The sequence below is a fragment of the Pempheris klunzingeri genome, chromosome 16, assembly GCF_042242105.1.
Source record: "Pempheris klunzingeri isolate RE-2024b chromosome 16, fPemKlu1.hap1, whole genome shotgun sequence".
Classification (NCBI taxonomy): domain Eukaryota; kingdom Metazoa; phylum Chordata; class Actinopteri; order Acropomatiformes; family Pempheridae; genus Pempheris; species Pempheris klunzingeri.
The window spans coordinates 7,237,595-7,263,720 of NC_092027.1; the positions used below are offsets into that span (position 1 = coordinate 7,237,595).

Below are 26,126 nucleotides of genomic sequence, written 5' to 3' on the forward strand. Positions count from 1 at the left end.
CAATCACAGGTTAAAAGTTTGCCCCTTCGGATCTTAAGCGGAGAGGAGGCCCACAAGCAAGTCTTAAGCATTAATCACAGTCTGTCTACAAGCCCTTTACAGGAGCGATAGCGGAGAAGACCTCTAAGCCTCATGAAACAGAAGAGGAAAGCAAGGCCTTGTGGGCACCCTCGGGTGTTTTCATACACCCTAATTAATCCTGTATTTGCCTGAAATGTTCCCTGGCTTTCTCCTTAGCCTAGTCCCCGTGGTGTTAGTCTCATTCTCCTTCTGCACATTTACTATATATTTTCCCTCTCTCTCAAGTATCAGAGTGTCCCCAAGGGTTTGATTTCCAACACAAATAGTCATAAAGAAGACTGATGACATTTCAGCATTCATAGCACAAAGGAAAGACATTAACACCAGGCAATGCCATCAGCAAATAGCTAATGTTTGTGTACTTGCAGCTAGACAGGGCCTTAATGCCAGTTATCGGCTTCTCGGCTAACATTGCCCCTGTAGCTCAAAAGAAAGGTTAATGTTATATCAATGATGGACGACTATGAAAATGGAGCTCTCGGTAGGTAAAAAAAAATCAAATGTGCCAAGCTTTATCTCGAAATCTGAGAAAGCTTTAACTCTGCTTTAATGAATAAACCTTAGATGTGTTTAATATGAGAAAACTGCAGCAGCGGAAGACATTTTTCAGCTCTTTCATTGAAGCATAAATCCCCCCTGAAGCGCCTCAAGGTAATACCGCAGCGTTATGGGCTCATTCGCTTATTATTCGAGTCTGAACATTGAAAGCACTTTTAGTCCATGTACGGGAAATACGATGCTACTCCACGCAGCCGGTTAGCTTAGCTTAGCACCGAGATTAGGGGAAAAGCCCAGCCGGGCTCTACCCAAAGCTAAACAAAACCAAGCTTACCAGCACCTTTAAAAGTTACTAAGGGACAGGTTACATTTCATTTGTCTAATCGATACAAAAACTGAAGTGTCATCTTGTAGTTTTTGTGCTAAGCTAAGCTAACCAGCTGCTGGCGACAGCTTCATATTCAGCACGCAGACATTAGAGTGGCTGATGTTGTCGTCTAAACTGTCGAGAAGAAAGCAAATAAAAGAGCGTCCCGAAATATCAAACTATTCTTTTAACACTCAAGTTATTTATTTTTTTTTTTTACACTAATGTACTTTGTGGTCAGGAGTTGATGTTTTTCTCTGCTAATGCTTTGGTCACACAAAGGATAAAAAGGTTGGATATCGAAATGTCTCTGACGCCCAAAATATCACATTTGCAATAACGAGAAGTAACAACATACTTCACTGCTTCTCCAATGTCATCAGCCATAACAAAATGAGAGTACAAAGCTTTTATCTTCCAAGTATCAAAGCTAATGTGTTGAGGTCTTCAGAAACAAAACCAGCAGCCATTAGCCGTACAGTGGGCTGCCATTAACGCTGCATTAGATCGGTTCTTCATAGTGGACCATTGTCAGCTCGTGGTTGCAGAGCAGGATTGACGCACATTTCTCCCTGCTGCATCTAAATATGAATCTGTGTGACCTTTTTATTTTCCCAGATGTTCCACTGCAAATTTGATTTGTTTCACTGCTCTGCTTTTCTAGCAACGGGAGAAAAAAAAAAAGCGTGAACTTCATGTTTTGTTTTTCAAGTTTTACTCTCATTTGAGGACACAAAATGCTGCTGATGTAATTTCTGAAGAATACTTGTTTTTGTTGAACCAAATTTGCTGTTTTTGTCTTGATTACCCTCAGGAGAAAATCTGCTGTACTGTTCTGCCAAGAACTTCCACTCATTATCTCTAACACGCTGTTTATTCGTGGATTTCTTGCCACCACAAGTACTATATGTCTTCCTCTCATCTCCGTAAGCTTGTAATATTCTGGCCCATAATTTCCTAATAATTTCCTGGAAGTTTCCCAGAAACAACTGGGAAATTAATTTTGTAATTAATTACAAATTACAAATAAAAAGTAATTTCCATGAAAGAGTTGTTCCATTTTAACCCACAAAATAACCATTCATTATTATTGGAAACTTTATTCCCCATATGCTTGTAATTGGAATTCATTACGACAGTATAAAATGTGATCAGTTTAAAAAAAATAAAATAAAAAAAAGCAATACCCAAGTGATTCCTCCAAACTGCTTACTCCCAGCGCCAGAATCATGAAAGACCACCTTAGGACACAGTACTGTTTCTCAGTTTGTATTTAAAGGACAACTCAGCAAAGCTCAGCCTTGAGATAACCTTAATAATAACCTCACTATGGGATAGCTCATCACCATTTTCAGGTTTTTGAAAGATCTCTCCAGAGCCGAAGGAGACATTCAACTTTGCTAAATGAATGGTCTCTATTTGTGTAGCGCCCTTCTAGTCTTTTCGACGACTCAAAGCACTTTTACATTACATCCTCATTCACCCGTTCACATGTCATTCATACAAGAGGAATCTAAGTTGGAGGAGACTATTGTTTCACACACTTCAGGAGCGAGTTGGGGTTCAGTATCTTGCCCAAGGACACTTTGACATGCTGACTTACAGGAGCTGGGGATCGAACGATGGATGATCCGCTCTCCCTCTGAGCCACAGCTTCCATTTTATGTATTTCTAACATAGAACTCGGATGTTTCCTGCTTTACCTCTTACACCCACCTGTTTGGAGTCTGCACACACTCTGCTCATCATCATTATAGGCTCTAACCTGCTGCACTGTGCTCTCCTGTACCTACAAGGACCTTTTGTAGTCTGTATCACCGTACTGTATGCTGTTCATTAGCAGCCAGGCACCCCAGGCCTGCATGTCTTTGAATATTCTCTGTAAGAATATTGAAAATGCCTCTCCAGACAACGGCTCACTCTCACTGTCAAAAACATGAAAGACCACAATGTGCTTTTGTATATATTGACACTCCTGACCCACGCTGTGTAAAATATGTTGCTGTGCTCTTGTGCCGCAGAAACTTGAGAGAAGCAGCGTGTTTCAAAGCAAGTGGCTCTGCTGTGGCTCGGTGTAATACGAGGAATGAAGAAGGTCTTAAGGTTGGAGAGAGGAGAGTGCTGCTTGGCACACACAAACTCTGGCCTGTGTGTGTGTGTGTGTTTGTTGAGCTTGGCCCAGACCAGTGTAATTATCAAGCCTGAGGAAAGCGTATGTGCCCAAGTGAAATCTGACTTCATCAACTACTGTAAAATCTCAGTTTATAAAGGAAATAAACTCACACACACACACGTTGCACGAGATGGTTGGTCCAGGGGGCTCGTCTCTAAGCTGCCAGTAGGAGGGGGCGTGTAGATCCTGTGAGCGCTAATTAAATGTGTTTAACCCAGGGTCATTCACAGAGCCGAGAGAAAGAAATGGACGAGACTCCAGACGAGAAGTCCAGGCTCGTAACAGCACAGAGAATCATGGGAGGTGGACTGAGGGAGCAGGAAAGATTCAAAACAAGCCAAAGAAGCCGATTGAGAGTGAAGGGGGGGCTTAAACACGCTGTAAATGTTTTATTGGGCTCCTTTGAACCACTCCGACTGAAGTGTGTGTGTGTGTGTATGTGTGCGCGTGTGCATGTGTGAGTTAGTGCAAGTCTCAGGAGAGCACCCTGCCTCTCCCACAGATGACCCAGTTAACATTGAGGATGGGAGGAGAGCCAGAGATCCCCAGACTGGATTGATGACCAGACAGATACTTCCATGTTATCCACTGCTGGTATTTTCCAGTCTGAGAATCTCTTTGACATGACGTTGGCATGACATGACGTGTGACATTTTCCACGTGGCATGCTTTCTTCTAAATAACCGAAACAAATTTTTGTGTTACAAAGGCTAAATCAATCAACACTCCCTCCTCCACTGTTCATTTGTGACTGCACAGTTTTATCCAGTCTTATTTAGAACTTATAAATGAGGCTTTTGACAAAATAGGTAGAAACCACTTGCTTATTATTTGATATGCACACGCTGTTTGTTGTCTTCTTTGCAGTCGCTAAAAAAATGGCATTCATAAAAATTGGCCAAAATGAGTTTGATGCAAAGAAGATCTGAGGAATTATAACTTAAAAGTTTAACATTTTACATTAACAATGGATCAAACTACAGCGTACGATGTGTAAAGTTGGTGCTCGTATAACGAATCTGTGATTGTGCAGTTTTAGCGTGTTTTCGCTCATTGTTTTTGTTTTAAGGCCCACACCTTCTTGATTCACTCATGCTGCTCTAATGCACTTTGTTTTCAGCAGCAGCAGGCAGCTTTTTTTTTTTGTTTAGCTAAAAATGTCTCAAAAACTACCATACGCTACCCACAAAACACCGAACGGCAGACAGACAAAATAAGCAACTAGATTCTTGAATCCTTAATTTTGAATCCCTGAATCGTTGGGTCTCTCTTAATTAAAGAGCTTGGTCTACACCTGCTCTTTGTGGAAAGCGTCTTGAGATAACGCTGTTATGAATTGGGGCTATATAAATAAAGATTGATTGATTGATTGATTGATAGCTGCTGAATATGGTGGAACATCTATAGGAACCAATAAGTAAAAGCCGGCCAGACACACTGTAAAATGGAATTTCTCCCCTTGGGGGGATCAATAAAGATGAATTGAATTGAATTGAATTGAATTGAAGTCTAAATGAATGCCATTGTTGTCTGTGTCTGCTGGATGTGTAAATAGGTAACACCTTGGTAAGACATTAGCCACGCTAGATGTCAATGTTGCATTTACAGCTTCGTTTTAGTAGCCAAAAAATCAATAATGAAGGTTTAAATAGACTTCTAAAGGAGTAGAGATGGAGACACAGAGAAACAAAGAAGGTGGGAGATTCTCAAGCATGTGTTTTTTTTGGGGGGAGAAAGTGATTAGCAAAGAGGCAGGAGTTGTTGTGATAATAGATTAAATCAGCTGGAGCCGAACGGTTTATGTGTTTAGTTGTAATTGCGCGGCTTTGTCGCCGGGGTAAACCAAGCACCATATCCTCACCAGTGGTTTTAAACCATGATGCTATTGTTATGATTAGCACTACCATTACATTTATAGCTCTTGTAATTGGACTCTCAGTTGGAGGTAAATCCATTACTGTGGGATTAAATGGTGCCCTGGTTCTTTAAACTGCTTCTGTCTGTGTGTGTGTGTGTGTGTGTGGGGCAGAGAAATGTGCACAAGAGCGTTATGGAGAGATTCATGAAATTATTTACTGAATGAATGTACAATGTTCTAAACTAAGACAAGCAATCCCATATGTGCCATATGTGTGTGCGCATTAACGAAATTGCCGTCTGAGCTGAGTGGGTATAGCATGTATCACACTATAGCCTGGCCCTGTCTCTCTCTCTGCATGTGTGTGCGTGTGTGCGTGTGTGTGTGTGTGTGTGTTCCTGATTCATTTTCCAGACGGTTCATTTGTCGCGGATGGTTAATGCAGCAGCAGTGGTGGGATTGTTATGACTTTCAGGAAGTAGAAAGTGTGCCATTGCCGGAGCGGGTGACTAACAACACAACACTGCTGCCCCGGCGTCCCATTGGAGAGAATTACATGCTCAGATTGGAGATGACATCCTCTCACTGAGTCAGATCAAAGTGGCCAGATTATTCTCCTCCACTCCTTTGGCTGGAGGAAAAGGCAGCCGTAGCAGAATTTAAGAGAAGCGACGCCTCTGAGTGCTCAGCGCGAATACAAAAGTGTCCTTGTTTGCAGCGCTGCTCTTTGATTATCTGCTAAACATGCGAGTTGAGAAAGTCAGACTGTAATTGGCCCTAATATTGCCTCCTCCTTGCTCCTCTCCCTCCTTTCTGCACCTTGTTATTTTGTACCCATTTGTCCTCTCCCTCTCCCACCTCACCTTACCTTTTAAAGTTTCTGTCTTTGAAATGAAGAGGCAGGAATGCTCGGTAACTGAAGTCATGGTTCTGTTGCAACAATATGCCTCTGTTACAGGTACAAGGAGAGAAGGCCGGCTCTCTGCTCCGCTGCACCACAGAAATGCCTGAGAGCGGCGCTTCTCAATGGAAGAGAAAATAAGGGGGAAAAAAAAGAGACTAAGGCCCCCTTTACACCTCACATTAACATTTGTCTGCTACCCAGATTGTATCCAGATACGATTAATCTAGCATTCCATGTATGCCTGGTATTAAAAAACGTCTCTGCACTATCCACATTAAGAGAAGAGCGCTCTTCTCCTTGCGAGACACTTGTGAATGCCATGTGATACGAGATACGAGGCAAGAGTGACAACAGGGTTTTTTTTCCCCCCCTTTTCTTCTCTTTTGAGATCTTTAAGGGTTTTTTTTGGACACAGCGTACCTATTCATCGCTGTCAAAAAGCTTCTCTCTCTTTTTTTTTTTTTGTTACCATTCACCTCTGTTGTCCTCATCACAGCCCAGAGAGACGGCCGTCCAATAGAAAGGCAGCCACAGACAAAATACTGGCCCTGAGAAAGACGGATATAGAGAAAGGCACCCAGAGGCAGAAATATGAAGAAATGTCCTTAACTCTGACGTACTCCGGCATGTGTCATTAAATTTCCCAATGTTGAGCCAGGGACTCTCACTAAGAACTGCCTCTTCATGTTCATTCTTGCTTCCTTCATATTATATTAGAAAAGAGGGCTTTCCATAAGAATACTGCTTTTGTTCAAAAGACATGAACTTTTCTCTACCATTTGGAAAGCCATTGGGTTTTACAAAAAAAAAAAAAAATAGAACTTATGTCAGAAGCAGAAGGCTTTTTGAGAGTAATCAAATATCTTAGAGATATTGGATGTGTGTTTTTTCACAGTGCATTGACACATTTGCACTGCTTAACCTGCACTGTGGCCACGGTTACACCGGCATTTATGAGAATAAAAGCACAGTGTCAGAACAAAGTTAAAACCAAATCAAAGCAAAATCCACATTTGGTGGTTTTACTCGTTGGGGTCAAGTGCTTCTTCTGTGATGTGTGATACACCAAATATCTTTGGGTCATAGATGGAAAAGACAGTTTGAAGCAGAGCTGAAATAATAACTTGATCACAGATATATAATAGGCAGCTGTTTTGGTCATTGAACAGTTATTTCATTGTTCAAGCAAGTCAAACACTCTTTAGTTCCAGTTTCTCACTTAAGGGCTTTACTTGAAATCATAACTCACTATGACAGTTTAGTGAAGATTGTTGGGTTTGGCCTGTTGGTTGGTCGGATGTAACGTACAGCATAACAATTTCAAGATGTCACATTCAGAAATTGTGATGGCTGTTTTTTTTTTTATCTGCTGAACGATTCATTGGGAAAATTAAGGGCAGCAGCAGCCTTAAACTGAGATTTGTCCACTTTTGAGTCACTTTGCATCCAACACTCCACGATTTCATGAGCATGTGTGAATGAACTTTTCTATTCTTCAGTTGCTTCTTCATTCCAGGTTGCATTAAAAAATAAAATTAGCAGGCTGTTTTGAACTTGTTGACACCCTGGCACAGTAAATGTAGAGAAATTCCCCAGGGTGCTGGTGCGGAGCCATCGTGACAACAGACATGCCACGGCTTTGACAGTGCATACAGATGTGAGATAGCAGCCACCTCATGTGCAGCGTTCTCTGGAAGTGCTCTGGTGCAAAGATCTGAGTGAAGCATCTCTGGTTAGAGTGACAACTAAAAATGACCTGCCTGCATCCTCTTTCGGTCTGTGTGGTCGTCCACGCGTGACCCTCAATAAATAGTGCATTTACATAATGAAAACATGTGACTGTTACAGGAAATCTGCCCTTTGATGCTTCAGAGCTGCGAGGATGCTTTTAATTGTGTCTAACCACGCAACACAAACTTGAGTGGCACTTCCCCAACTGAAAATCACATACACACATATTCACACACACACACACACATAGTATCATACATCTTATCAAAGAGGAAGAAGCACACACGCAGCCCACAAAGAGCTACTCTTGCATGTTTTTTCGTTATCAGTATCTTCTAGTGAGAAATTCAGTTCAATTGGCCACGAAGGTCACCTCTAAAATTTAACTCTCATCTCTCAGAAGTCTATTTTCCTTTCTTCTCTTTTCTTTTCCTCCTTTTTTTCCCCCCCTTTTTTTTATTACACCTACACCCGCTTTTAATCTTCGCAGACTTTTAATGATTTTAGGTTCAGTTGCCTCACAGATGGCAATCGGCAGAGTTTAATTGAGGCTTGCAAGTGAGTGGATGTGAGAATTTTCAGACAAGATTTTAAGTAGCACCTTGAACATTTCTCTCTCTCTCTTTTTTTAAAGGGTTCCACAAAAGCCATAAATTGGCTTTTGGCCTAGATCCATCTCCTGCTCTATTCTCTCATATGCTGCTATAATGTAGGCTGCAAATATTATTCTTGCTGCAGATATTATTCTTTTGCCGAATCTGTCAGGCAGAAGGGATTTAGTGTTGGGTTTCAGCAGAGATGAGGCGTTTTTTTTTGTTCTTGGAAATGGTGTACAACAGCTCCAATAGTTTTTCTTGGTGCCTCGGAGAGATGAGCCCATTTCTCTCCCGTTGCACAAGGCTTATTAGTTTTCACTGTCAGCCCCCTTTCCTCTGCCGCTACTTTCTCTCTGTTGGAGCAGGGCCTCTGCTCTCAACCGCAGCTCATGATTGTCTGTGCAAAACTATAAAGTGATTTGTCAGACTTATCACATTATGTGCTGTCCTGAAATGAGTATTATCTCTTACAGTGGGTCTTTATTCGAGTTACTCTGAAATCTTGGCCAGCGGTCTGATTCTCTACCAGGAAAGTCAACTTGTTTATGAGCTTATAGCGGTGATTCATTTTCTTAAACATAAGGGCTTTACTTAGAATGCTAAGTGGCTGTGGTTGAAGGGTCTGGATCAGCTTGCTGGAAAAGAGCCCTCAGTTGTACGTGCTTCTCATCTTGTGACTCTCTGTGATGACCTCGTGGCCAAAACACGCCGCGGTTTTGCTGCTGCAGACGACTTGAGCACAGAGGGACATCTCTGTTTCTGGTGTCGCCTCTTTTATACTTCCTGTCGCGCCTTCTCCGCTGTCTTTGCAGCCTCATTTGGCTGTCTCATCTAGTCTCAGCTTGTAAAGTTATATTTTCCCGTTGAATCTCTTCTCTTCTCCCCCCCCCCCATCCTTCGTTGTGCCTTCTCTCCTCTCCCACGTTGTTCAAGCCACAGTTCCCACAAGCCCCGGGGCCACAGCTGTAGCTCGTCCGTGTCTCCCCCTGACCTCCCCATGTAGCACTGGAGAACAGCTGTTCCCTGTATGCATATACACACACACATACACACACCCACACACACCAGCCAAGTGCAGCGCTCTGGGGGAAGCCTGCAGTAGGGGCAGTAGGTTTGCACTTTGAGTTCATCATCACAGTTACCACACACACACGAACACACAGAGGCATATGCGGTCTGACATGAAGAGGAAATCTCACCACTTTACACTCAGAGAGAGATATTATAAGCAGTATGTCATAAAGTAGAGGTATAGACACCCACTGCAAGCACAATTGCACAGTAACAAGAACACAATCACTCAGACACACACACACACACACACACACACAGAGAGACAGCACCACTCCCCCAGTCAGCCAAAGTCTAAGCCACCAAGACCCCCCACTGAAAGGCTGAGACATCCCTTTTGTTCCTCAGGTTGGGGACCGGAGTGACCTTTGACCCGTGCACCGTGACCCCACCCAGCTTTTGAGCCTAAGTTCAGTCATATGAGAGCGGGTTAGCCCTTCAGAGGTGTGTCATATGACTAAGATGCAGGTTACAGCCGGAGGGGCAGGCTGTGGTGACATAATGGACATGCAAAGGAATGTAGACAGACAACACAGACAGAAAACAGGACACAGACACACACAAAGGTTAATGCCTTATTAGCAAATCAGTATTTCTGTATTGAAGCTGCTAATGGTTTTTGTAACTATAATTATAATTTGGTATTTGTCATCATATTGCAATTTTCAGATAGTACTTAATATCTGAAGGGAATGATAAATAATTAAAAAAAGAAATAAACCTCACAATCAGGCTGTAATTAGAGCTTGACATCAAAAACGTTGCTGTCAAAAGCTGGCAGTGAACGCTTGGTCAGATTCATAGTCCTTAGCATCTTCATTGATGATTCATAATTTAGGAAATTTTTTAGAATCTATTTCATTCAGGTAATCTATCCACCTACAGTCAATTTGTTTCTGATTTTGTTAAAAGTGGAAAGGGGTTGCTGCTGTGTTTGAAGGATTTGGTACAACAGTGGGAAAAGTCAGGGATCGCCAAAAATAATTCAGATTCATAATCTGCCTGTAAAGAAGACGTTTACAGGGCAACATTGCAGTCCATAGAGCAACGCCGCAAATGGCTAATAAAAATTCAAATGATACCCAGGCCTCGCTATAACATTAGGATCTGCTTACATCTGACCATTTCACGCTGTTTTCCACCATATGTTTTCCTGCCATTAAAGCCGTAGCATCATTAAACTGCACATCACTGCGGTTCTAACTACACCAACTCTTACCGCCATGCACGCGCTCAGACGTGACGGGTCAGGAGTCGGCACTGACAACAACTACATGGCAGCTCACATACAGATAAGCAGACAAACACGGACACACACACTGATGCACACTGATACACACAGATATGGCGTAGCCTTGGCTGGTATGCATGCTTGGAAGTGTTGGCTGAATTTAAATGCAGACCTCCAGCTGACATCCATCCATGATTAATGAGAGAGTCTGGGTTAAGTTTTGGCTCCTTAATGAATACAGTTTGAGAAGTTGAAGAGCCTATCAATATTTGACATGACTCTTGAATATGTTTGCATAATTGATGCAGGAATCTAAATTGAATCATAATTGCATCATGGTGGACGTTTCGTCTCCTTTCTCTCTCTCATTATTTCTCTTGTCCTTTGTATCCCACTCCCCATGATATTTCTCTCAAGACCAAATAAGCCTCCTTCACTATCATTTTCCCAGACACATGAATTACACACACACACACTCAGATGGGTGCCGACAGACAATCAATGTGATCTCAGGGTGTGACTGACACATGGTACTGATGAACCCACTGGGTAGCGTATCACTTTGCTTGCCTCTCCGCTTATGATTGGCAGCTGTACCTCCCCCACACCCCCCATCTCTCTCTCTCTCATGCACACACAAACACACACACACACACACACACACACACACACCCTGGGAGCACTGACTGTCTCAGACATCATACTGCTCTCCAGTGTCGTGCGGTGCTGACATACTCTGTGTTTGATGCTGATGTCAAACTGACTCTCAAATGATTGTGTTCGTGCTGGTGTGTGTGTGTGTGTGTGTGAGAGAGAGAGAGAGGGGAGAGAGGATCCCTTTTGAATGAAGGGATCATGATTAAAATACAGGTCATGTGTCTTGCTGTTGCTTTCCACTAAATACCTATTATTTTTCATATTATTGTTGATGGTGGGGAAAGGTATGTCTCTATAATCAGGTCCAGAGCAGAAACAATGAATCCAACTCTTTTGATAACTTATTAATTAATAAGTTACTTACAAGCAAAAAAGAAGATTTGATGCTTTTTTGTATCATGTGATAGTGAACTCGATACCTGTGTTGGTTAAACAAAACAAACCGTTGCTTAAAGTTGTTTTCTTTTTTTTTACATAGATTATATTAATGTGTTTTGTAAGTGTCCAAGCTTTTACCGGAGCTTTCAACAACATCTTGGTGTCTTCATCAACAGAGTTTTCCACAGTTATCAAGGAGATGGCTTGATTGTCACCATGTGACACATGTATGGTAGTCTGCTCACCAGGTGGGTGCGTATGTATAGCAGATGTAACCACCCGTCATTATGTACTGAAGAAGTCCGTGAGATGCGGTTGAAAGCTCTGTGAAAAGCTTCTAGGTGGACGAATTCAGAGATCAACAACAGCATGCAGTAAACAGTTTTTTGCTGTGCGAAGGTTTTGTGAAACACACACATTGTTTTATGTGGTGTAACAAGTCGTCTGAAATCACTCTCAGTTGGATAAAATCCTGCTGGTCTCATGTCAGCGTCTGCATCTGGAGCCAGAGAGCCCAACAGAAAACCAAAAAATTTACATTATAGAACGGAATCACAAAGAAGCTTCATCACTCCATTCAAAGTGATGTTTAAGTAAGTAAGTGAGTTAAAGTAAAGTTTGCGTCACTCGCTCTTCTGGCCCAAGCAACTCTGAAACCCTTTTTAAAAAAAAAAACTCAGTCAGAATCCAACAATGCGCGGCTGCTCGCTTGAAAATAAGCTTGCTTCTCCAAATTCCTGCAAAGCCGACTTTTCAAAGGGGCAATCTTGACTGATGACAGTGCATCTCTCCATCCGCCTCTGTGTGCCCAGCCATCCATTTACTGTGATAGTTATGGCACTGCTCTGGGTGGGTTCTCGGCATTCTCTGATTGGTGGTGTTGTGCTTAGGGGCCCAGGTGGCTCCAGGACTCGGTTTATATTTTGATTTAGAAGAGTCTTCGGGGGAAATACATACAAAATGTGTTTGCAGACCAGAAATTAGACGCGATTAAGTTTCCACTCACCTATTGGAGGAGAGAGGAGCTGGTCTTTGCCGGCAGATGGGACCCCGATAATGGCCGGCGGTGCTTTGAAAATAAGGGGGTTAGTGTGTGTGCAGTGTATGCATATTAACGTGGATGCAAGAGTGAGAGTGTCTGAACCTGTGTGTGTGAGTGTGCCGGTTTGTATCTATGTGTGAGTGAGTGTGTGTTTTTGTGAGTGTGAGACTCATCGATATTTTGGAGAATGATTTGTTATGAAAGAGCCTGCAGCGACCCTAATGCGGATGGATGAATTTGAGCATTATTCTGTGTGTCTGTGTGTGTCTCTCTTGGTGTGTGTGTGTGTAAGATGAAAGGACATCTCGGTGAGGGGTAACTCCGGCCTCCTCTGAGCTCCTCGTTTCAGTGGCTCTGATGACAAAATGTGTCAGTGTTTAAAAAGAGGCCGCCGGATAGCATGTGCTGACATGTCTAAATCTGAGCCTGTCTCACACATATGGATCTACACACACACACACACACACACACACAAAAACACACAAACTAACATGCACAGTGAGGCGTCCCGAGGGCCATCTGGAAGTGCAGAACGAGGCACAGCTGGTCTCCAGTGAACATCCACGGAGTCTGGACCCCTCGACTGCAAGATCTCGCAGCGAGGCGCCAATCACTGATGAAGTGTGTGTGTGCGTGCATGCTAGTGTGATGGGGTTGCCGCAGCCATCTAGATGCCCATGAAAACAAATTCCCCAAATATTCTCGGATTCGTGCGCGGAATAGGTGTCGTCTAGTTTGAAAGCGACCTCACTTCCATCCTCTGGAGAGTTGAGGGTGTGTGTGTGTGCGTGTGTGTTGGAGACTCTGACTTATTGCGCAGACACTAAATGTAACTGAAAAATTGCCTCCATCTGTTGGCAGTGGAAAAAATCGGAGGGGACAAATTGAAAAGATTGCAAGGATAAAGCCGTCATAGTGAATTAGTGTCGCGGCAGGAAGACTTCTTGTTATCGGGGTATTTGTAAAATATTCAGGCTTACACGTGTGAGGGGGAATGGGTAGCTGCAGGGAAAGAACAGGCTGCAGACTAGAACTGATTCAGAAGTTTGTGCGAGTGTGAGTCTGCATGTATATGAGCGCTATCTTTATGAGTATGTGCGGACATGTTTTTTTATTTAGGCTTATATGGTTCAAACCCACCACCTGCAGCTATACTTAGCACCTAGCTCTCATTTGAATAGTAATATGCACCCAGAACAGCTACGCAAACTAGCATGACATCTTAGAAAATACATCTTAGAGTGATACTTTTAAATTCAAGCTCCGACACTGAATTACTGAGACTTTCCACGCAAAATCCAACAAATACGTGCCATGTATTGGCAGCAAGAAGCGACTTGATAAACATAAGTTGTGAAGGCTGCAGATCGCCAGCACAGAGAGGGCCTGTATTGAGTTGTACAAACAATTTGTCAGTGCAACAGTTAACTCTTAGTTTTGAAACTGAAAGGGGGGTTTTATGTTTCTTGAAGTGTTTTGACTGTAGTTGCTCTGTATTCACACGGGGTGAGAGTGAAATGGAGCTAGAGAGAGGAAAAAAAGAAGAAGATATTACCACGGACCTATCAATCAGCGATTCCCCTCAAGAAATTGTTCTTGACGGGGCAGAAAGACCTGTCATATTAAGTCTGTGTTCAGATCTCATACATCCGTGTTCAGTTAAAACCCAGTTGAGATGGGTTTATACCCTGGTATCAGAACACCTCGCAGATGCACCTCTAGTGAACACTTGTGGTCGGCTTTCACTCCTCAACTCATTATGCAGCAAACAGTCATCAGTTCCATCAACACTCATTTATGCTCCATCGACGGGGATCAATAATATTCTCTCATTCAACAATCGTTTCCCACTTTGATTGATGAAACAGGCGCGTGCAGGAACGCACACTTCCGCTTCCACAGGTGATGCTGACCAACATTGGGATGCAGTCTGCGCAATCAGGTGCCAAAGCATCCTCTGTTTGTGTAGTTTGTGCTGCCACACCTGTGACTACAGCTGTCCACTTGTAATGCAGTCTCATCTGGCTAATAATGTTATGAGGTACACAACAATCTGGATGAGTTTTTTCCATTAATTTATAGTGTGATGGTTTTCGACTGCTCTCAGGCTGCCTCCACTTAACTGCTTGGCATGTTCTTAGTCCTTATTTGTGATTTCTTTTTAATGTTGATTTTACAATTTTGCATTTCTTTACCTTGATCCAGTGATATAGTTTTCTTTTGTTATGCATCCATGCTATTTGTCCGTAACTCAGCGTTGTTGGGCCTGTCATAGTCAGACACCCACAAATTCACTAGAAGCCCTGTAGCCGGTGATAGTAAAGCTATATTGTACCATATGTGGACACTTTATAGCGCCAGGATTTTGTCCTCTGTGGGCTTGTAACTGTAGTGCTGCCTTTTCTGGCTGCCAAGCATTTTTGCATATAACTCTTAACTGTGGCCTGCACCACCAGTCAAACCAGCCACCATGACATCATTTTCTTCACTTATATTGAGCTGTGTTTTATATACAGAGGCTATACAGGACTATGACAGTCTTTGGGCTGCACAGGGGAAGCTCTTTACAGTCTTGTAAGTGGGCGTAATCAGATTGGCCCCACAGACCTCAGGGTCGTCATGGGTTTGACCGCAGAAAGCCTGTTTGCTTGGCCAGGCGGACCTCTTGGTCATTCCATGCTAGAATGCTAATTGGAACTAGCATAAGCTGGCTAATGAGCGCTAATTAGGCTAATGAATTAGCTGAAGAGTGTACAGCAGGCGTTGCGGCAGCGGAGGAGGAGGAAGATGCACAGCAACACATCTGGATGCCCACGTAACATCTGACACACAAGTCTCCACATAGCTGCGGGGTAAATAAGTAGATAGGATATAAGTTAGGGGGCACACACACACACACACACACACACACACACACACACACACATGCCAGTCACACACTGCTGTTTCTTACACACGTGTGCACACATTATCATCTTCAAACACACAAACAAACATATGTGGATACAACTCCCCATCACACACACACACACACACACACAGACACATCCCATTTAGTCAGGAGTCAAAGATGCCCCCTTTCTACCCACAAGCTCACTTAGCCTGCACATCTGTCGTACTCTCATGGGAACACACTCACAGTGTGCTTCAACTTAGACACTTGTGTTTATGGGAAGAACGAGACTCCTGTTTAATTACTGCTGGAATCTGTCCTTAGTCTGTCTGAGAGTTATATTCTAGACAAATGAGCACATCTGTGGCACAATATGCATGATGATAAATAACTTATATATTATATTTATATTTATATGTTTTTATATAGCCGCTGCTTTTATTCTGAAGTGCAGAAGGACAGAATGGGAGAATATTAAATTAATTAATTTGATGAATTGAAGTATTTACTAGAGGATTTTTTTCTGTTAGAAAACCTCCTGAGCACAAACACACACACACACAACTCAGCAATACAGTACAAAAACACGTCCCTGGATTTTGTTCCAGCCATCACCAGACCTCCAGACACCCATTCTTTCACACACTCCTGCAGACACACACATACAGAAACCCACGCTGGAAGACAAAGGAATTAGTGAGAGAGTGGCAGAGGGAGACAGGAGAGAGGTCCAGAAAGCTAATGTAACAACAGTCTCAATAAGCAGTAAATTGGATCTCTTTCTCTTTGCTCCTGGGAAGACACTCAGTCTGGTTGTGGTTTTATGTTTTCATCACCCTGAAGCTCCGTGTTCAGACGCCTGCTGGGTGCCCAGTGGCACCAGAAAGACCAGGTGGCAGCCCGCCAGGCGCACACCTTAGGGAATCTGGGCTGCAAGTATTGTATTATATACGATTTTGAGGTACTTTTTCCATTTTATGTTACTTTATACTTCTGCTTCACTACATGTCACAGGGAAATATTGCACTTTTTAGTCAAAATAGTGTGTTTATCTGCTCTAATAAAAGCTGTAAATGTTAGCCTGTATCTATAGTAGTAATTCAATAACCTCACTTCCAAGGCCAATGATTCTCGTCCAAGTTTGCACTCCAGTAACCGCAGCAAAGCTTAAGACACCATTACTTTTCCTGAATTTATTGCCAACCCTAACCCTATTGCTTGATCCTCTTTTTTTTTCTCCTGTAAAAGTAAAACGTATTGTTTAAAAGGAGAAACAATAAAGCCAAACTCCACATGCATCACGGACTGGTGAGGACGTAGACTTTTTGCCAAAGACATGTAGCATTAAACTCAGTTTTTTAGCATAGTGTGACAGACATACAAACAGTAACTGAGGTTGAAGAACTTAACAAAGAGTCAATTCAGCAGTAATTCATGCATACCTAGCAAAGGATTCTTCCTCCACCCCTGGCCGTAAGGGAGCAGTGGGGGTGGTTGATGGTGATGCGGGCTGATGGTGCGTCCGATTCGACGGTAGCGTCTTTCACCTACCAATAACATCAGCTAGATAGTCTGTTTAGTCAAAGTGCAGTTTTCATCCTTCTCCCCTTACCCCCACCCCTCACCCTCTTACCCCCTGCGTGGCTGAAGCGAAGATCCCATGTAATAAAGTTGCTGCAAATGAAGGCACTTAATGACAGGTTGCCACAGCAACAGTGTGGGACGTTGCCGTTGGGGCTGGCGGAGAAGTGCATCTTAACTGCTTCACAGTTGTTGGACATGCTGACACGTGCACTCAAACGCACTCTCGCATGCATACAAAACACCAGGGTGCACATGCAGAGGTCATATCCTGCTTTATTACACGAAGCCTTGTTTTCAGTCGGCGTCATGTCTTCTGCACACAGACTTTGTTTTCTGCTGTTTTCATTCCAAACGTGGCATAAGGGAGCCCTTCCAGTAGACTATCAATTCACATTTGTCGCACGCTTGCTCTGTTTTTTTCTCACCCTGCTTTCATTGTGTTATCTGTTTGGCACACAACACACATGCACACACACACACACACACTGATATATACAATGGAAAGAAACACACAAGTACAAGTGCCTGAAAAACAGACACACAGACACACACACAATCACAGCCTGCGTGCTCGCAGCTCGGCTGTGGTTTCCCTCCAAGAGCTCAAGGTCACAAGGACAAAACGGAAGGAGAGGTGTCGTTAAACAGAACAGAAAAGGGAGGAAAAGAAGAAGTGGAGAAGAAAAGATGGTGAATGCAAGTTGTGGCATCTGAACCGCGCGTAAAGTGCAAAGCAGCAGGAGTTTCGAGGAAAGGAAGAGGAGTGAGAACAGGAACCGGGAGGCGGGAGGAAGGTGGTTTTACACAGCAGGGGACGTCCTCGTGTAGGCCTCCTCCTGCGAACCTCCTCACCTCATTCAAATCTCTCAACCACTAACACTCCCCTGTAAAAAGACAATCATGTCTTTCAGGCACAATACAAGTCATAATAAGGTTAAGGTGCACAGCAGGTGAATCATGTAGGAGGGTTGTGCTGGCGCGCTTTCAGGAGATGGCACGTCTCAGCCAAAACTCGCATCCTGTAAACCAGCGATTTGTTTCAGGGATTTGGTAGAAATTTCCTGTTTTGGTTGCAAAACATTAGAAAACTAAGACGTTCAGAAGTTCTTCCTATGACAGATATGGTCAAACAGATAACATTTGTGTTGTATTAAACATGCAGGGAATAGAAGATCTGACACACACGAAAGCGCAGTGGTTAGATAAGACATTTTAATGGGTTGTTGCGTGTTAAATCCACACATTGATATTCACTGCCATCAGATGCTCGCCTGCTTTGTGGGCTGTTAACACACAGCCACACACACACACACACATGCACAGACACCTGTCCAGGCAGACAGCTGGTGTGGAAATATGGGCTAAGATAGCTTCTTCGTCTCCATCGACAGGTGACGGAACGTCAATGTGAGGGCGTGCAGCTGTCGCTTGTTCACACTGCGTGTATGTCTGCGAGTCCACTGGTGTGTGTCTGAGTGTGAGTGTGCATGCGATAACTGTGCTATGTGCTGCACAGAACGCTATGCTATGTAGGTGTGAAGGAGGGTGGGATTTTATCACAGGCTGTTATGTCCCTGCACTTCATTAGAGCTCAGCTAAAGAAGAGACGAGGCAGCATCTCGCTGGCAACATCAGCAGGCACCGTCGTGTGTGTGTGTGTGTGTGTGTGTGTGTGTAGTGCCAGCTTTGCCCTGTCAGCTCAGTCCATATTCGCAGGCACACATACACACAGAAGGCAGCAGCATCAGCAAGCGCTGTCACACTTCAGTACAAGGTACCGTACATCCATGGCATCAATACAGCAGAATGTCATGTGCATGTAGAGTGTGTGTGTGTGTGTGTGTGTGTGTGTGTGAGTGTGTCCTGTAACCTTCACCTTGTATAGACTATGACTAAATGAGAAATGATTTTCTGCCTCACTAGTCTCTTAACCTCCAACCTAAACAACCCTCAGGGCTCATTATTTTCATTTTTCATTTTTTGCCAAAAAAATCTTTGTTGTCATCATTGTTATAAAAAAAACAACACAAACACAAAAAAAAATGTATGTAAATAGATTTTTTTTAAAATAGCATTGGCTGAATAACCACTATGTAGTGAAAAATTCATTCTTTTGTTTAATTATAATTTTCCTAGAGGGACCCAAGTACATAATTATCCTCTAATTTATGCTTTCTCCCATTTTTTTCTTCAGTGGTAAAATGCATTTTGATTTATATATTTTTTTGCTGCCATTGTTGCAAGAAGACGTAGTTGTAAAAGAAGCTGCTCTGATCACCATCTTCTCGCAGCAGGAAGCATAACTTTCGGGTGCATGGCAACAAGAGATATATGTGACAAACTGCTCCTCTTTGTTAAAAAAGACACCAATGTAGTAGTGAGAATAAGTAAAAAGATGTTAATCAGTGTCGTAGCAATCCACACAGGGAGACATTGCTTTGTCCACGTTTGGAGACTGTGAGACAGAATAATAAAAAAATAAAAGCAGCATGCATAGAAACATGACTACACAAAGTGCTGCACAGATACACACTGTCTCTCTCAGCCTCACACACACACACACACACACACACACACACACACACACACACACACACACACACACACACACACACACACAAACGGGGAGCCAGCTGTGTGGAGGAAGCAGGTGTCACTCTCAGCTCATTACCCCTGGCAGGGTTGATCACCCTGTTTGGAGAGCAATAAGACACACCTCAATGGAGAGATGGAGGGATGACGGGGCAGGGGGAGGAGAAGTGTGTGTGTGTGTGTATAGTGCACAAGTCATGTTTGGCTTTAATATTTCTTAAACTATGATAAACACGACTGTCCACAATTTATAGATTAGTAATTGATCCAAAATTGGCCGTTGAATTCATTGTACTTTATGTGTACCTCTAATTACGAAACATTTTTCTGTGCATGTTGCTTTAAATATTGTGTTCTTGTTCATGTCAGTGAACTCATCACTTGTGTGTGTGTTTGTGTGTGCGTGTCTGCAGGTACGACTACAAGGAGATGCTCCACAACTCCACCTTCTGTTTGGTGCCCCGCGGCAGACGACTGGGTTCCTTTCGCTTCCTCGAGGCGCTGCAGGTAAACAAGCAACACACACACACACAAACACACATTCCTTTATGAGAAAGCACTGCATATGCTGTAAATTCATGCCTACCAGCAGTATTACGGGGAAGAAAAAGAATCCCTTCCCACACTTAACCTCCCACTTAGCATTTGTTTTAATGGTGCTACCTCCAGCATTAAAGGATCACTAAATCATTACCACCTTAAATTTCAGACTAATAGTGTAATTAATATAAACAAACCAGACCTTCACTGAGAAGATTAACTGCTTCCTCCTGCCTCTAAACAGTGTTTTAGTAACACTGAAATGAATTTAGCTGACGAACTGTTGTTTCGTTGTTGCCTGACAGACAGTGAGGTGATCAAAGGGCTGCAGGAAAAATTTAAATCTGTAATAAAACTCTTGATTTTGTTTGGAGTTAAACAATCATTTTGATCACTGCCTAATCTCTATGTGGTTATTACCTCTATAACCCCAGCTCCCCTTTTCGGTGCACAAGCTGGAATAATGACATATCCAATAAGTATGTGAGAATTAAGGGTCACCGAAGCATTCAAAACCTCAACATTTCACAGTCAGATCAATTAATTCCAGTGGACAGCCAACATAGTGCTGCAGGAATGAGTCCTGAAACCCAGAAATGAATTAGCATTTTTGCACTTCCACTTCACTCGTCTCCAAGTCAGTGGGTTTTCTGAAAGGGTTTCTGGTTAGATGCCTGAAATAACCGGTGGCTAAATGAGACTACAGAGGTTATCAGGGACATTAAGCCGAACACAGACTCTCATCCACCCACGGGTCCGCCTTTACAGCCTCTAGTTGTGTTTATACTCACGCTCTTGCAAACTATTCTAACTTAAAGTTTCAAACTTGTAGATTTATCAATTTATAGTACTTTACAAGTACAGTTTTTTTTTTTTCTCAAATTGGAGTGTAGCTTAGTGGTGGTGATGCTGATGTCCTGACAGAGAGCTGGAGGGTCCGAAATGGAGGAAACTAGCGCAGCTTAATAGCTGTGTTACACCATCCACTTTTATTTATCTACAGCTGTTTAATACAGGAGGCAATGCCACAAATACACTTATTGTCCCAAGCTTACAAGTTTGCATATTAGCTCGGGGAGCTTTTATCCCTCTTTAATAACTCTTTATCATATGAAATTGCGTACAGTGTCTTAAAAGAGTGCCAGGGGAAAGTAAACGGCTCAAGTACAGGAAATATTGCGACTGATGAGCGCTATCGTGCTCCCAGCTGACTAGCGTGTTAGCAGCTAGCCACAATTCTCAAATCCAATATTTTGCATGGACCTGCAGACAACTTTTGATTTGACTATGCTATGAGTCTGAATTACAGTGACCAAAATGTACAGCCCTAAAGATGGTCAAAATGCCAACTTAAATTAGTCAAATAAATGTTAGTTATTGGTTTCACGTGCACCCCAGTTACAAAATAAACAGTTGTTGTTGCAGTCATATTGGAATCTTAAAATGCTTTACAAAGACAGAATTGTGAGGTTTTGTGCTTTTAAATGATGTGTTATGGATAAGTGTAGTAAACTTAGATTAGGGGTTAAATTGCTGCACACAATGCGCCGTGAAAGCTCACCGCACTGTATGACCGTGATAACCTGTGAGGTAAATTCCACTCAGCTAGTTATTTTCTAATACTGGATCTGCATTTACATCCACTTGTAAGCTACTCCAGCCTCTTGAAGTCTTACACACTTCACATTCCCGTTCATCCATTTCTACAACTGCATCGCACTCTCCTGCATTACTACTGCACTGTCCTTTACCTCTCCTTACCGCCGTCCACTGAGTGCACCCACAAAAGTGCGCTTATCTCACTATCAGCTGCCACACACACACACACACAAAGCAGCACACTTCACTCAGGAGGAAAACATGCCCTTGTCCATTTGTCTGACTCACTCCATCCATCGACTCGCTCCGTCTAGATGAGGATGGAGAGAGAGTGTATTTACCGGCTTCAGCCTTTGCATGAGAAAGCAATTCCTAATAGAGGTCAACTCTGCGCATGTATGTGTTTTTGTGTGTGTGTGTGTGTGTGTGTGTGTGTGTGCGCCTGCGGTTTTGTTATGTGTGCTTGTATCTATCTGTATGCATGGGATTGTGTGTGCTTTGTGTGAGTGTGTGTGTGTGTGTGTGTGTGGAGGAGAGCCCGAGGGCCTGCTCTGCTTTAGCTGACACCTTTATGACCTGGGAGTGACAGGGCCGTCATTACATCAAACTCCCACCACAAACACACACACACACACCAGCTGTTCCTTCCACCTCTCCTCTCATCCCTCCATCCCTCTGCCACTCCTTTGCCAAAGGTCACATTCAGCTCTACCACCTCCCTTCTTTTCATCTTTTTTAAACATCTATTTATTCACTCTCTTCTGCCTTTTCATCTTTTTTTTTTTTTTTTTTTAATTCCCCTTTCTCCTCTCTTTATCCTTCCCCTCGCTCGCCTCCTTTGAGTAATTAACTTTCCAGCACCTGAAGTTACCATTTTAATATTGATGTGTCAACAGGTGCGGCTGTAAAAAGACAAATGGCTGCGCACCGAGCGTGCTCACTGGAGATGAAGTTAAACAATCCAAATAGACTGAACGTGGTAGTATTCTTTGACTAATTTTAGGCGAATAAATGATTCAGACATTTTTTTTTTTTAGAAATCAAACAAACACAAACAGAATCAGAAAAAGAACCATCAAGCATGTAATTAAAAAAAAAAAAAAAAAAAGTTTGTGTGGTTCTCAAGGGTTAGAGCAAAATGAATAAGTGTTTTCTGGTGTGTATGAATCCTCGCTGCCTGTTTGTATATCTGCAGCTCGGTTTTTAACAGTTTCTTGTGTTCGTCTCCGATCTGCTCTCCAACAAATGGCTGCTATTTGTTTTTTTTTCATACCCATGTCAGTCGTCATAATACTGAATTCCTCGCTATCTGCCTGTCTGCTTATCTAGATTGTAAGTTCAAGCTTATTTCTGCTTATCTGTTTGCTAAGCTGCTTCGTGTTCAGCAGTGATTTGATCTTAATTTTGTAACAATGATCCAATCAACATGTAAATGACATGAGAGCTCATGCTGGCGTACTATTTATTAGGCTGAACGAATTTTTGATAAATTAAAGATGCGCTAATTCTTTTTTTTTTTTTTCTTCTATGAACAAATATAAGATATAAACAAATATAAAGGGGGTCGCTGAAAGTGATGAACCCACAGAAAATTATCAGCTGACTCTGCAGTTTCTCTCAGCAGCATCTCCAAGGCCTGCAACTTTAATGTTCTGGTTCACTCTCACTGCTCTTATCAATAGTTCCCAGTGCTTTAAAGGCCACTGTGCATTACCTGCCAAACTCCAAAAAGCAGACAGAGAAAGCTACTAACGAGCTGCTGAACACGGCGCGACATTTAGAGTTAAAAGAGAGCGAACATTAAACAGGAATTTGTCAGGGGGCCAGAAACGTGAGACTAAATAATTGCTAATGCTGCTCTGTGTCTGCCGGATGTTTAATTTTTGTTAAATATATTCAATAATCTGTCAGTGTCGTGTTAACAACTTGTTCTGCTGCCCCCAAGTGGGCTGCAATTTTGCCATTTTCATTAATAGTTTTAATATAGAAAGTTGATACAATCCAAAAAGGTAATTTGGAGTAATAATTGAGTTTAAATTTGTAGTCTGACGGTTTTGAGGCAACTGCGTTTTCCTTCTGAGTTGTTAAAGTTCAGCCCTTTGAAGAGATTTCTATTTTGAACCAGCATCTAGTCTGAAGTTAATGAAGTTGGCATCTAGAAAGACATGAGTGAAAACAAAGCCAGCCATAGTAGGCCTTGTTCTGCATTTATTACTGCTGTGACTTGGCTGCTACAAGGCCTCACTAGTGATTTTACGTCTGATATGTCCACATCAACCCAAACAGGCCCGAAAATCAAAGAAAATCCAATTTTTGCCAATTGGGGAGTTTAGATATTAACACGAAGGGTCACAGACAGACACAGTCCGATCAATCGTAATACAGTCCAGCTAATATACCTGTATATGAAAAGAGTGGCATATTGCAGCTTTGATAATCAGGATCAATATGTAGTAAAGCAGCCATCTGTAGCTGTGATTGGGTTTGTAAAGGATCATGTCTAATGGTTCCCTCTCTGGCTGTGTGTGTGTGTGTGTCCATCTCAGGCTGCATGTGTGCCGGTGATGCTGAGTAACGGCTGGGAGCTGCCTTTCTCCGAGATCATCGACTGGAACACAGCCGCAGTCATCGGCGACGAGAGGCTCCTGCTGCAGGTAACGGCCCGAAGACAACACTCACACAAAACGACACGCTCTGTAATATCACCTGGGAAAAAAAAAGAGAGACGGCAGCAGCCCCACCTGAAACAAAACCTTTTCCTGACTGTTGATATCCTGAGCACACACTCTGCCTTAACTGATATTATCCAAGATCCTGTTTTGTTTTGTTTTGATTTCTGGTGGAGATGTCAGCTAACAGCATAATGCAAGCAGCATACCAAGTCCTCCACTGCTCGGAAATGTCACTCAAAAGCTCACATTGTTATGTGAGAGGCCAAATAAAGACAATGAGCAAATGCAATTCGCCGGCATTGCTTGAACTTCATGAGGGGAAAAAGTAATTATATGCCCATTAAATCTTAATTTGAATGAAGTGTGTAATAATATTGTTTGACATTGAGTTTTATAATGTAGGAGCTGAATGTGAGCTGTGCTGCACCAGTGTGTCTGAGCCCTCCTGGATCTATCTGTTGATTCATGTGTTTTACAAAGCTATGACGGGCCAAGGTGGATACACTATACAGTACACATGATGCATATATTACTGCGTGCTTTCCTGTACTGTACATTAGAAGTAGTAGAAGTCTGTGCATTTACCTCTTCAATAAAAACAGCACGATATGGTTACAGTATTAAATTAAGGGTGGATAAAAACAGTTTATTTGCCATTATCTTCTCTTTATTGAGACATAAAGTCACATAAGGAGTAAACTACGCAGCTCTTAAATATACAAAAGCATTCACCAAATGACTGCTGCAGCATTTTCTTCTCTATCACTGTTTGATAACTCTAACTGTTTTCATACATTTTTGTATATCCCTTGTGTTGTGTGCTTCTTTTCCCTGAAGAACATCTTATTTTTGTCTTCTGTAAACGCTATATTTTTCCCCCTGGGAATCCATCTTTTCAAGTATAGAGCTACATTATTAGATACCACTCTCATATCTGTCCATTAGATATGAGGCTACCACGAGCAGCTGATTAGCTTATTTTAGCACAAAGACGGGAAACGGGGACAAAATGGCCACATTTTATTTATTTTCTTAATTTCTTACACTTTTCCAGTCTTTGTGTTAAGCTAAGCCAATTACTGCTGGTGGTAGTTTCAATTTATCATGTTTCCCAAAATATCAAATTATTTCTTAAATCACAAAGACAGGGACTTGACTGACTGAATACTCTGAGCCTGGACAAAACATCTCAAGTTCTTCTTTTGACCTCGGAAACAGCAGCTAGACAAAAAACATTCTCTACACAAGGTCCCACACATATTTTCAAAGTTTTTAATTTTTAGTTGGTACCATAGGACTTAAGTCTGGAATTTTCCTTTAAGCAGAATGTTGTGGCAGTAATTTCTTTTTAAAACTTGAAGACTCAACTTGGACCTTCCCCTCAGGAATCTCGCTATGAGAAGACTTGCTCTTGACCCAAATTACTTAAAAACTGCTGCTCCGACACCAAACACCTGCAATATCTGCTTCAGCCTACAGTTCACGAGGCTTACACAAGTTTATGTGCTATATCTGCTGATGGGGGTTTTCTGGGAGTGGGACTCTGGGACCAATTTTAATCTTGTCACCACGTTTTAGGTCCCAGATCAGTCCTGAGTGCTGACTGACTGACTGCTGTTGTCATTTGCAGATTCCGACCACCGTGCGCTCCATCCACCA

The 26,126-nt window shown here is 42.5% G+C and overlaps 1 protein-coding gene across 1 annotated transcript in view; it reads left to right on the top strand.

The window, feature by feature from the left end:
- Positions 1-26,126, top strand: part of ext1b (exostosin glycosyltransferase 1b) — a 109,044-nt gene that overhangs the window by 55,240 nt on the left and 27,678 nt on the right. Inside the window, exons 3-5 of the mRNA XM_070846128.1 lie at positions 20,070-20,163; positions 24,342-24,449; positions 26,098-26,126. The exon at positions 26,098-26,126 is cut by the window's right edge and continues 91 nt beyond it. Of these exons, the coding sequence (XP_070702229.1) occupies positions 20,070-20,163; positions 24,342-24,449; positions 26,098-26,126 (231 nt within the window). The remainder of the gene's footprint in view (positions 1-20,069; positions 20,164-24,341; positions 24,450-26,097) is intronic.